The sequence below is a fragment of the Erpetoichthys calabaricus genome, chromosome 17, assembly GCF_900747795.2.
Source record: "Erpetoichthys calabaricus chromosome 17, fErpCal1.3, whole genome shotgun sequence".
NCBI classification, from domain to species: domain Eukaryota; kingdom Metazoa; phylum Chordata; class Cladistia; order Polypteriformes; family Polypteridae; genus Erpetoichthys; species Erpetoichthys calabaricus.
This window is the reverse complement of record NC_041410.2, coordinates 15,578,685-15,591,385: the sequence shown is the minus strand read 5'-3', so window position 1 is coordinate 15,591,385 and position 12,701 is coordinate 15,578,685. Positions and strand designations below refer to the sequence as shown.

At 40.9% G+C, this 12,701-nt stretch overlaps 1 protein-coding gene across 7 annotated transcripts in view; it reads left to right on the top strand.

Moving 5' to 3' along the window:
* The window catches only part of myo5aa (myosin VAa), a 299,077-nt gene that overhangs the window by 262,323 nt on the left and 24,053 nt on the right, over positions 1-12,701 (top strand). For 4 of the 7 annotated variants that reach the window (XM_051920655.1, XM_051920651.1, XM_051920653.1 and 1 more), the window contains 3 exons: positions 3,893-4,091; positions 9,533-9,607; positions 10,334-10,427. In XM_051920655.1, the coding sequence (XP_051776615.1) occupies positions 3,893-4,091; positions 9,533-9,607; positions 10,334-10,427 (368 nt within the window). The remainder of the gene's footprint in view (positions 1-3,892; positions 4,092-9,532; positions 9,608-10,333; positions 10,428-12,701) is intronic. The other 3 variants (XM_051920654.1, XM_051920652.1, XM_051920656.1) reach the window with 1 other exon arrangement.

Genomic DNA, 12,701 nt, shown 5'->3' with positions numbered 1-12,701 from the left:
TTTAACGAGTACGAGTACTTTAGAAAATGTGGTATCGAGGCCGATACATATCGGTGCATCCCTAGTTAATATAGTGCCAGGTGTATATATAGCTGTAGGTGTGTGTGAGGAACTCCGTGATAAATTGATATCCCGTTCAGTGTTGGTTTCCTGCATTGTGCTCAGAGCTGTTGGGATAGACTCTGGCTTTTATGTCCTTCTATTCGATAAGCCAGGTTTATAATGAATTAGCTGTCCCCCAAACCCCCCATATCCCCCCCACCTCCATGGCTCTGCTCACATAGTAGAGAAACAGGACAAAGTTCAAAAAGCAATAAACAAACTGGTATCGCTAGCTAAGTGCAAGCAAGTTACGCTTCAAAATGTGGCGACAGGTGGAGCGACTCCAAGAGGCTGACATGTGAGTGAGGAGGGTCCTGCCCAGCTCCCCACTGCTGACTTCACGCTTCTCACTCCTCTCGGCCTGCAGCATCTCTTTCGGAATAAATCGCTGCCGCAAGCAAACTATGAAACTTGGCGCGATGCGAGAAGTCACAAAATCAACCGGAATGTTCAAGCAAATTATAGAAACAAACCCGATCTAAATCCGTGATGTAGTTCTCTTGTGAAAAGCAGACAGACGTTTACAAAATAAAAAATCTCCAGACTCATTTCCAGTCATGTTTTGTTGAGCCACCAGGTGTGTTCTGGTAGGACGATCCCCACTTTGTCAGTTATCATAACAGTCGTAGCAGTTGCAATCCTAAAGATGCATCTCAGGTAGAAGAGAACCTTGAAGCTCCCTGGCACTTTTGCATATCCTTATCCTCTTCTGCAGGTATAAAGAAGCAGAACGGGGAGTTGTTGGCTGGTGGCATTGGTTCAAACAGCCGATTTTCCTATGGAAAGAACACAGTAATGTGTGCAGTGGGGGATTTCTGATGTGTCCTCGCATGGAAAAAAATGTATCATGTCACCTTTAAAGAAAAAAAGAAAACCTAAACCGTGCTACTCCACAGAGATGTGAATGAGAGGTATAAACTGAATTGATTTTGACAGGCTTGTGACCGAAAACTAAGATTATGTGGCTGCAGTAAAGGACACTGGTAAATACATACAGTGGTGTGAAAAACTATTTGCCCCCTTCCTGATTTCTTATTCTTTTGCATGTTTGTCACACAAAATGTTTCTGATCATCAAACACATTTAACCATTAGTCAAATATAACACAAGTAAACACAAAATGCAGTTTGTAAATGGTGGTTATTATTATTTAGGGAGAAAAAAAAATCCAAACCTACATGGCCCTGTGTGAAAAAGTAATTGCCCCCTGAACCTAATAACTGGTTGGGCCACCCTTAGCAGCAATAACTGCAATCAAGCGTTTGCGATAACTTGCAATGAGTCTTTTACAGCGCTCTGGAGGAATTTTGGCCCACTCATCTTTGCAAAATTGTTGTAATTCAGCTTTATTTGAGGGTTTTCTAGCATGAACCGCCTTTTTAAGGTCATGCCATAGTATCTCAATTGGATTCAGGTCAGGACTTTGACTAGGCCACTCCAAAGTCTTCATTTTGTTTTTCTTCAGCCATTCAGAGGTGGATTTGCTGGTGTGTTTTGGGTCATTGTCCTGTTGCAGCACCCAAGATCGCTTCAGCTTGAGTTGACGAACAGATGGCCGGACATTCTCCTTCAGGATTTTTTGGTAGACAGTAGAATTCATGGTTCCATCTATCACAGCAAGCCTTCCAGGTCCTGAAGCAGCAAAACAACCCCAGACCATCACACTACCACCACCATATTTTACTGTTGGTATGATGTTCTTTTTCTGAAATGCTGTGTTCCTTTTACGCCAGATGTAACGGGACATTTGCCTTCCAAAAAGTTCAACTTTTGTCTCATCAGTCCACAAGGTATTTTCCCAAAAGTCTTGGCAATCATTGAGATGTTTCTTAGCAAAATTGAGACGAGCCCTAATGTTCTTTTTGCTTAACAGTGGTTTGCGTCTTGGAAATCTGCCATGCAGGCCGTTTTTGCCCAGTCTCTTTCTTATGGTGGAGTCGTGAACACTGACCTTAATTGAGGCAAGTGAGGCCTGCAGTTCTTTAGACGTTGTCCTGGGGTCTTTTGTGACCTCTTGGATGAGTTGTCTCTGCGCTCTTGGGGTAATTTTGGTCGGCCGGCCACTCCTGGGAAGGTTCACCACTGTTCCATGTTTTTGCCATTTGTGGATAATGGCTCTCACTGTGGTTCACTGGAGTCCCAAAGCTTTAGAAATGGCTTTATAACCTTTACCAGACTGATAGATCTCAATTACTTCTGTTCTCATTTGTTCCTGAATTTCTTTGGATCTTGGCATGATGTCTATCTTTTGAGGTGCTTTTGGTCTACTTCTCTGTGTCAGGCAGCTCCTATTTAAGTGATTTCTTGATTGAAACAGGTGTGGCAGTAATCAGGCCTGGGGGTGGCTACGGAAATTGAACTCAGGTGTGATACACCACAGTTAGGTTATTTTTTAACAAGGGGGCAATTACTTTTTCACACAGGGACATGTAGGTTTGGATTTTTTTTTCTCCCTAAATAATAAACACCATCATTTAAAAACTGCATTTTGTGTTTACTTGTGTTATATTTGACTAATGGTTAAATGTGTTTGATGATCAGAAACATTTTGTGTGACAAACATGCAAAAGAATAAGAAATCAGGAAGGGGGCAAATAGTTTTTCACACCACTGTAAGTGTGAACCAGCATTTAGGGTACAATACACCCCAAAAAACTCTGTTTAGTGAGCTTTGTGTTTTGCAATGGAGAATCTTAGTGTGTATGAAAATCGCTCATCACTATTCCTAAAGAATGGAGTCAGTTGTCCCCGAACTTATCTCTACTCTGTATACGATATTACATACCATATCGATCTGATTACAATTCAGTCCATGGCAGCAGCTTGTTTACTGATTTCTATCATTAGCCAGACCTTGGGCCATTTTTAAGAGATGCCCTACCATGGTGGAGTCGTGCAGCTCATCTGTTGACTGTAGTTTATGAGAGGGACTTGTGCTGCTATACCTTATTTCCTTAAGTGTATCATCACTAGCATTAAAAATTCAGTTATAGATGATGCTCCGTTTTGTGATTTTCAGTGTCCATATTGACTTGAATCTGTAATAACAGATGTACATGATAAGCGAGAAATGCTAGGTGACTGTCATTTGCAAGTTTTAGCACAGAGAAGTTAATATTTGGCCACTTATAAAATTGGCACCGTGTATTGGGTTGTTCAGGTTCAGAGCTATTTGATTACTCCTCATAGTAATAATATCTGGAATAATCAGAAAAATCGCAGAGGTTGAGTTTCTTGAAAACGGGCCCTCTCACAGATAGAACTGTATTTCATACCCTCTAGAACTGAAAATTTGTGGCTTATATTAGACGTGAATAAACCAAAGTTTGTAGGTTTTTGCTTGTTAAAAGAAAGAAGATAAATTTGAGAAGATGAGCATCCAGCCTCAGGTTGGCCTTATGTCTTATCCACATACTTTTAAAAAGATGTCAAGATTCCACTTCCAAGGATGCCCCTTGACTGGTTAATTTAATTTAAAAAGAATGGAAACCTTGAGCTTTTGATTTGTGATTTTTTTTTTTTTTTTTTTGGAAGCTGCATGTTATGCCGCAGATGTTCTCATCCTACTTATTATTACAGAACATGAGTCTGGGTTTAAAGCATGTTTGACTATTTTTTTCCTCCTATGCAAGCACAGCAAGCTTTGCTCCGTAGCTGTAGACGATCTTGTGGAGAGGATGCCTTGGGAATGAAGGATCTAATTTGTGTTTTCCCAATTTTATCTGTTTTCTGTTCCCTGTCCCAATCCTTGTCCTTCACTCCCTTTCTACTCCTTATTGGTGGTTTGCAGGCTCCTAGAATCTCAGCTCCAGTCCCAAAGAAAGGGTTACGAAAACGAGGTGGAAGTTCTTCGTGGGGAGCTGCAGAGCCTGAAGGAGGAGAACAACCGGCAGCAGCAGCTTTTGGCACAAAACTTACAGTTGCCCCCCGAAGCCCGTATCGAGGCGAGCCTCCAGCATGAAATCACCCGACTGACCAATGAGAACCTGGTGAGTGTGAGGGCTTGGCAGCGAGGCGGCTAAGGGAGGTGGAAGCGTAGGAAGCCCCAGTGGGTCGTCCACAGCCCAATACTGATATCTGTGATGAAAGAATAAATGTGAATCAGCTTATTATGAGTTGCCTGTCCACATTCATCTCATTTAACAAAATGGCATCTTTCTACCTTTTAATATCCACTTATCCAAAATCCTAATGTTGGAGGGTACATTTTAAAGTCCTCAGCGCTCATTTGGCCTTTTATTACTCTTCATTGTCTGTTCTTTTAGAAGTACTACTGGCACAGGAAGGTGAAGACAAAACAAAAAAGTAAAATGTTTGTATTAATAAATTGGAAATTTTTTAGGAGAAGAGCAGATCTCTATATCTCCTGAACATAAAAGATGATGTTCTTTCTCCCAAATTGCACCACTTCTTGTCAGGGTCTCTTTAAAGGACCCACTTCCGATTGTTTATTACGTTCCTTATTTGAGCAACAAGCTGCTGGAGAACAAATGGCCATCATGGAAGATGTCATTTGCCCCTCACAATGTACATTTATCTCCAGTTCTTCACTAGCAGAAGAAAAGACTCCTTTTCAATGTACAGTGATCCCTCGCTATATCGCGCTTCGCCTTTCGCGGCTTCACTCCATCGCGGATTTTATATGTAAGCATATTTAAATATATATCGCGGATTTTTCGCTGCTTCGCGGGTTTCTGCGGACAATAGGTCTTTTAATTTCTGGTACATGCTTCCTCAGTTGGTTTGCCCAGTTGATTTCATACAAGGGACGCTATTGGCAGATGGCTGAGAAGCTATCCAGCTTACTTTCTCTCTCTCTCTCTCTCTCTCTTGCGCTGACGTAGGGGGGTGTGAGCAGGGGGGCTGTGTGCAGCTGCTTCCTGACGGACATGCTGCACGGAGCTTCGCATACTTAAAAGCTCAAAGGGCACGTATTGATTTTTTTTATCTGTCTCTCGCTATCTCTCTCTATCTCTCTCTCTGTCTTCCTGCTCCTGACAGAGGGGGTGCGAGCTGCCGCCTTCAACAGCTTTGTACCGGCGGTGCTTCGCATACTTAAAAGCCAAAAAGCCGTATTGATTTTTTTTTTGACTGCTTGCTTTGCACTCCTTTGAAAAGGAAGATATGTTTGCATTCTTTTAATTGTGAGACAGAACTGTCATCTCTGTCTTGTCATGGAGCACAGTTTAAACTTTTGAAAAAGAGACAAATGTTTGTTTGCAGTGTTTGAATAACGTTCCTGTCTCTCTACAACCTCCTGTGTTTCTGCGCAAATCTGTGACCCAAGCATGACATTCTAAAAATAACCATATAAACATATGGTTTCTACTTCGCGGATTTTCCTACTTCGCGGGTGGCTCTGGAACGCAACCCCCGCGATGGAGGAGGGATTACTGTAACATCAGTCCCTGTGTCGATACCCCAGACTGCCAGTTAGTTCAGTTTTTAACGACTTGTATTTTTCCTCCAAAATCCACATTTTTGGAATGGCCTAAAATGTGCAAAAAATCTCATTGATTCACTGTGCCAACAGTGTGTTGTCATGAATCGGTGTTTAAGATCCATTATGGATCTTTACATTTGCGGAATGTTTTATATATATATATATATATATATATATATATATATCATTGTGTTGTTTTATTTATTTCAGTTTCATGATTGTGATGTCATCGTAGCACCATTCTGTGGTCAGGTTTTTCTTGTGGTTGCCGCCATGTTTGGTGGTGTTTTGTGGGTGCTGCCATGTTGTTTCTAGCAATGACTGTTGCTACTCACTTGGTTTTCTGATCCTGTGCTGTCATCGTACCATTCCAGTGAGTTAAGGAAAAAACTATGAAGTTGCAGTTCGATGCTCTTCGACTTTTATGACTTCTTGTTTTTGATTAATAATTTGAGTTTGCTTTCCTGCTATTTTTTGGACTTTTTGGTCTAGAACTTGCTAGTTGTTAACAGTTCTTTTTCTATTACCTTTAGCTTTTCACCTCCTGGACCCTAACTATTTTATCCTCCTAGCCCTTCTATTTTGAGCCACAGTATCAACATTACTGTATATTTGCAAAATGTTTTCAGTATGAATGTGATAAAAAAAAAAAATAGTAACAAGACATGTTGGATAAAGTTGTGCAAACAGCAAAAGAAATTCTATTTGCATGGTATCTGCCTGTCTATACAGTATGTGTCTAATATATCCATCCATCCATTTTCCAACCCGCTGAATCCGAACACAGGGTCACGGGGGTCTGCTGGAGCCAATCCCAGCCAACACAGGGCACAAGGCAGGAACCAATCCCGGGCAGGGTGCCAACCCACCGCAGGACACACACAAACACACCCACACACCAAGCACACACTAGGGCCAATTTAGAATCACCAATCCACCTAACCTGCATGTCTTTGGACTGTGGGAGGAAACCGGAGCGCCCGGAGGAAACCCACGCAGACACGGGGAGAACATGCAAACTCCACGCAGGGAGGACCCGGGAAGCGTACTCGGGTCTCCTAACTGCGAGGCAGCAGCGCTACCACTGTGCCACCGTGCCGCTTGTCTAATATATATACTGTAAAATATATATACTACGAGTCAAAACTTTTTTGAACATCCCCATTTTTCTAGTTTTTTTTGCATTTTTTTAAATTTAAGCACTTCAACTCCAGAATAATCTAACATGGTACAAAGGTGTGGAGTAAACTGCCAGAGGTTATTTAAAAGAGTTTAGGTTACCATAAACTGAAAAATAATGTAGTTATTTTTTGTATTAATACAAAGAAGCCTTTTTCAGAGTGCAAGTAATGGGTTAACAACTTTGGCTTTTCTGCAGCAATGAAAGTTAAGTAAGTCTTGAAAGTTGATGCACACAATTCCTACAGGTGTCCTCACTTCTGTTGATTACTTACAAACCCTCAGTCTGTGTAAAAGCAGTGTTGGAAGAAGCTGTGTTGCTGCACACTCCAAAGCATTCGTTAGACAGTATGGCACTGCATATTGCTTTCACGATGGTGAGAAAAATGGCTGTTAACAAAGATAGAGCATTCAAACTATTAAAAGTAAAGAAATTGCAAAGTGTCAGTGAAGCTGCTGTCCTGTGAAGTGCTTATCTTCTGATTCTCTTGTGTCTGTGAGTCGGCTAGATCTGTTCCTCTCAGAGATTTCTCAAGTTTCCATATTCCTTTTGATGGTGTAGGAAGCTGTACTCGCTGACAACTTGACTTTCTTTGCAGTTTCTCCAAAGGAGAATTGCCTTTTTCTCACCATTACAAGAGCAATATACAGTGCAGTGTTGTCCAAATAATGCATCAGTGGGTGTATTAGCCCAGCTTGTTCCAACACTGCTTTATTCATCTGAGGGTTTGTGAGTAATCAACAAACCTCGGGACACCTGTAGGAATCGTTTGCATCAGCTTTCAAGGGATACTTAACTTCCATTACTGCAGAAAAGCTGTAAGTTGTTAATCCGTAGTTTGTTCCCTGAAATGGGCAATTTTGCATAACACAAAAAATTGCATTATTTTTCAGTTTTTATAACCGACTACTTACTGGTTATTCACTATAACTAAACTGTATAAATTTCAATAAAACTGCAAACATGGGGTTGTTCTACATCTTCTGACTTGTATTACACATACAGGGTGAGTCAAAATTCTGTTAACGTTTAAATGGCGGAAACCATTTATTCACAAAACTTACTTCATATGTGCAAGATGAGTTTACAGGAATGTCTCAACCTGTTTGCCATCATGTTCAACACATGTACCATATGCGGCACATAAATTGTCCACAAAAATTATATATAAGTATATACATAGCAGTACCATTAGTGTTGACTCACCCTGTATACACTGCATAGATATGTATAGAGAGGGAGATATGAAATGCACAGAGGATGAAAATAAAGTAACTCATTTCTGCAGTAATTTATTAAGGCAATGTGTGTGTTTAGTTGTTTTTATGATATGGCATTGAATTAAGTTATTTCTCCTTTTCTTTGTTATATGGTATTAAATTATTTTTCCTTTTTTTATGATATTAGATTGGATTTACTTTATTGTCATTCAAACCATACAACAAGAAGTGCACAGTTGAACAAAATTGTGTTTCTCCAGGCTGAATGTACAAATTTGTCCTAGAGTGTGTATATAAACGCAGAGAACTCCAGTTTCTGTATTCCATCTTGCCTGAAGAAGGGGCCTGAGTTGCCTTCGAAAGCTTACATATTGTAATCTTTTTAGTTAGCCAATAAAAGGGGTCATTTTGCTTGACTTCTCACGAACACAAACATAAAGACAAGTGCACGTTATACTACAAGAGACAGACATAGTAAGTAGCATAGCAGACAGAATATATGTAAAATCTAATAGACACATTGGTGAATAGTTGTAAAGTGTGACTTCATTTTAGAAGGTATGAGATTCTAAATATATGTGTTCAAACACTGTGTGTGTGTGTGTGTGTGTGTGTGTGTTCATGAATTTAATTGGTCAGGATCTGTAGTGGGCTGATGCCCTGCCCAGGGACTTGTTCCTGCCTTGTGCCCTGTGTTGGCTGGGATTGATTCTGGCGGACCCCCGTGACCCTGTAGTCAGGATATAGCGGGTTGGATAATGGATGGATGGATAGGTCAGGATGTTCTTTGTTGTTGATGGGAGTTCAGTAGTCCTGTGGGAAGAAACTTCTACTGACTCTGAAGTCTTGCACCACATACTGTGGTAGCGTTAGCCAGACAACAAAAGTTTGACCTGTCCATGGGCTGTGTGGATGGGGTCTCTGACTATCTTAGTAGCTCTCCTTGACAAGTATGGATCATGAAATCATCAGAACCACCCACCCTGTCTATTCTTTTGTTGTCTTCACCCCTTTCTGGAGCTGCCATACCAGAATGTGAGGCTGGTGATCAAGACACTCATATAGCGCCTCTGTGGAACGTTTTCAGGGCAGGGGGGCGGTGGTTTACTCCCCTCATCTGCCACAGACAGTGCAGGCGCTGCTGTGATTTCTTGACCAGGGAGGTGGTGTTTGTATTCCATGTCAGGTCATCCATGATGTGCACCCCCAGGGATATGGTGTTGAATTGAGTTATTTTTCATTTTCTAATTCCTTATAAATACATTTAAAATGTCCTTAAGAAATGGAATTGGTTTATGTATGTATATTTTTTAACAAGTATTGGGCTCTAGATGTCTGCCGCATTGTTTCATTGCTTTTCTAAATATGTAAAAACCAAAAATTGTAGAGAAATGGTAAGCACTTGGTAATCTCCATTTGTTGTAACAGGTTAATACTTAAACATGTTCTTAATTCCTGACTAAATAATACGTTTTTAGCACCTGTGTTGTCATTTGAATTTGTAAATCCAGTAGCGGCGGTTTCCCTCCCCCTGTTTATGTGTGTATGAATCACAACAGACAGCAGACATCTTCCCCTTTTTTGCAGTACTTTGAGGAGTTATATGCAGAGGACCCTAGGAAGTATCAGTTTTACCGGATTTCACTTTATCAACGGATTATTGTATGTAGATCTGGCCGGCACTCTGTGTCCTCTCTTTCAGTGTCGCTTTCCTCCTTTTCTTCTGCACCTAGAAGACACTAACCCAACAATGGCCTGTCGAAGAGCTCTCCCTTGATCCAAATGACACCACCGTGATTCGATGTTGTAACTGCTGTCTCTGTAGCCTCTCTCAGCACTGATCTGACGCACCAACTTTTTACTAATCCACTTTCACAGGGTGATGGGAGCACAGTGGGCTCTCTTCTTCTGGTTTCTGTTTTAATTTATTCATTTGTGGATTATATACTCCATTTTTATTTTAATCAAATAATAAGATGACTATAACAACAAAGCAATGCATTAAATATGCAATTTAAATGGCACTTATAATTTGCAGAAGCAAATTTTGTCTTATTTGCCTGGATGAGGCATACACACCAGCATTATTAAATACTACATAATGCATATTTGCATTCAATATTAACTCATTACACTTCCAGTTTTAAATTTTTAGGAGTTTTTTTTGTTGTTTTTATGTTAGAAATTTCTATTAAGGTTTGCATAGCCTAACCAGAAGGCCACACCCTACTGCCTTGTCATAATGTGTCCCTGTGATTTTTCTAATAGTCCCCTTGTCCTGTCCCGTCCTGTCTTCACACTGGCTTACCTTACGTACAAATGTTATTCTGACACACCAGTGATGCTTTTGTGTGGTTCTGGCACTGACACGGAGTATCTGATCCATAGGATCTCATGGAGCAGCTGGAAAAGCAGGACAAGACTGTCCGTAAACTTAAGAAGCAGTTGAAGCTGTTCGCCAAGAAGATCGGTGAAATGGGAGGTAGGGAGCTGCATTTTGTTTTTCTTACTGTTCACATCTGAGTCTTATTCAACAGTACTGCCGAACGTGTAGTCGCTTCAGTGGTGCCCCATGTTTTGACCTCTAGAGATGTAAGAAGAGCTTCATAAGAGAAGTGATGTTCTGTGCTTGGGTGTGGAGTGAGTGCTACTCTGACATTTAGAATAATATAAATCTTATATATAATTCGCCAGTCTCCTCACTCACTCACTCACTCACGTCTGTCCGAAGCCGAATGCGCAGTCGCCTTCTGCGCAGCTGCCCAAAAAACCTTACGAGACCGACATCGCGGCAGGCGGCGGATGTACGGCCGCGAAAATTCAAAGAGAAAGGCGACTTCGATTAAAGCTCTAGAGGCCTGAAAGGCGATTTCGACTACAGCTCCAGGCCTAATTACGCATTCATTCAGTACACCTATATAAGGTTTGTGGTGCTTATACTTATTACTATTGCACTCGTCAAGTCAAGTCAACTTTATTTATAAAGCACTTTACATACAACAGCCGCTGACCAGAGTTCTGAACATAGGCTAAAATAAATTTTAAACAAAAACAAAATAATAAATAAGTAAATAAAATACAATAAATAAAACTAATTAAAACATAGTAAACACAACTAAACAGAGTTAAAACAGAGTAAAATCAACTGCTCACACAGGATCAAACGCCAAACTAAAGAGGTAAGTCTTAACAGCAGACTTAAAAATGGGCAGTGAGGAGGCCTGTCTAATGTGGATCGGCAGTGAATTCCAGAGCCTTGGAGCCACAACGGTAAAAGCCCTGTCCCCCCTGAGCTTTCGCTGAGTCCTAGGCACATCCAGAAGCAGCTGACCAGCTGATCTGAGTGAGCGGGAAGGAGAGTGCATATGCAGCAGCTCAGCGAGGTAGGGCGGAACAAGTCCATTTAAGGACTTAAAAACAAATAAAAGAATCTTAAAATGAACTCTGAGCTGAACAGGCAGCCAGTGCAGTGAGGATAACACAGGGGTAATGTGCTCATTCTTTCGTGTGCCAGTTAAAAGGCGTGCAGCAGCATTTTGCACCAGCTGGAGCCGAGACAGGGTGGACTGGCTAACAACAACATACAATTAATTACAATAGTCCAACCAGGTTGTAATGAAGGCATGGATTACTGTTGTAAATTGATCTTTGGAAAGAATGCTTTTTATCTTCGCCAAACGTCTTAGCTGAAAAAAACAAGATTTCACCACCGCACTGATCTGACCATCCAGTCTAAAATCCTCATCTATCATAAAACCCAAATTTGTAATAACAGGCATACCATATTGTGCTAGGGGACCCAAATCCATAGGAGCAGAAGTAGAAATAGACCCACTGTTGCCCCCAGGACCAAAAACTATAACCTCTGTCTTATTTTCATTAAAATTTAAGAAGTTCACTGCCATCCAAGCTTTCACCTCTTCTAGGCACATAACCAAAGTTTGTATGGAGTAAGCATCCTTGCGTTTGAGGGGTACATAAACCTGAGTATCGTCTGCATAACAATGGAAAGCAATTTTATGCTTTCTAAGAATAGAGCCAAGAGGCAGGAGACACAAAGAAAATAGCAGAGGACCAAGTATGGAGCCTTGTGGAACCCTACATGACAGTGAAGCAGAGGAGGATCTAAATTCATCTAGCCTCACTGAAAAAGTTCTTTGAGTCAAATACGATTTAAACCACGCCAAGGCAGTACCCACAAATGCCCACACAGTGCTCCAGACGAGATAATAAAATACTATGATCTATAGTATCAAAAGCAGCTGTTAAATCGAGCAGAACTAAAATCACGTAATCCCGAGTCTGTTGCCAAAAGGATGTCATTAAAAACCTTCAGTAATGCGGTTTCAGTACTGTGAAGCGGCTTAAAACCAGATCGAAACACTTCGAGGACATCACTTTCATCTAAAAAGGCTTTCAATTGAATATACACACGTCTCTCCAAAATTTTGGACAGAAAAGGAAGCTTGGAAATCGGTCTAAAATTGAATAGCACAGTGGGATCTAGGCTTGGTTTTTTGATCAATGGTTGCACTATGACATGTTTAAACAAATTAGGAACTACGCCTGAGGAAAGGCTGCTATTGATAAGAGCAAGAACAGATGGCCCTAAAACAGAAATAATCTCTTTAAAAAGAGAAGGTGGGACAACATCAAAAGGAGAACCTGAGGGCTTCGATTGACCAACAATCTCATGTAAACAAGATAGAGTCACCGGCTCAAACTGATAAAAAACAGCAGAGCAGGGGAGAACAGC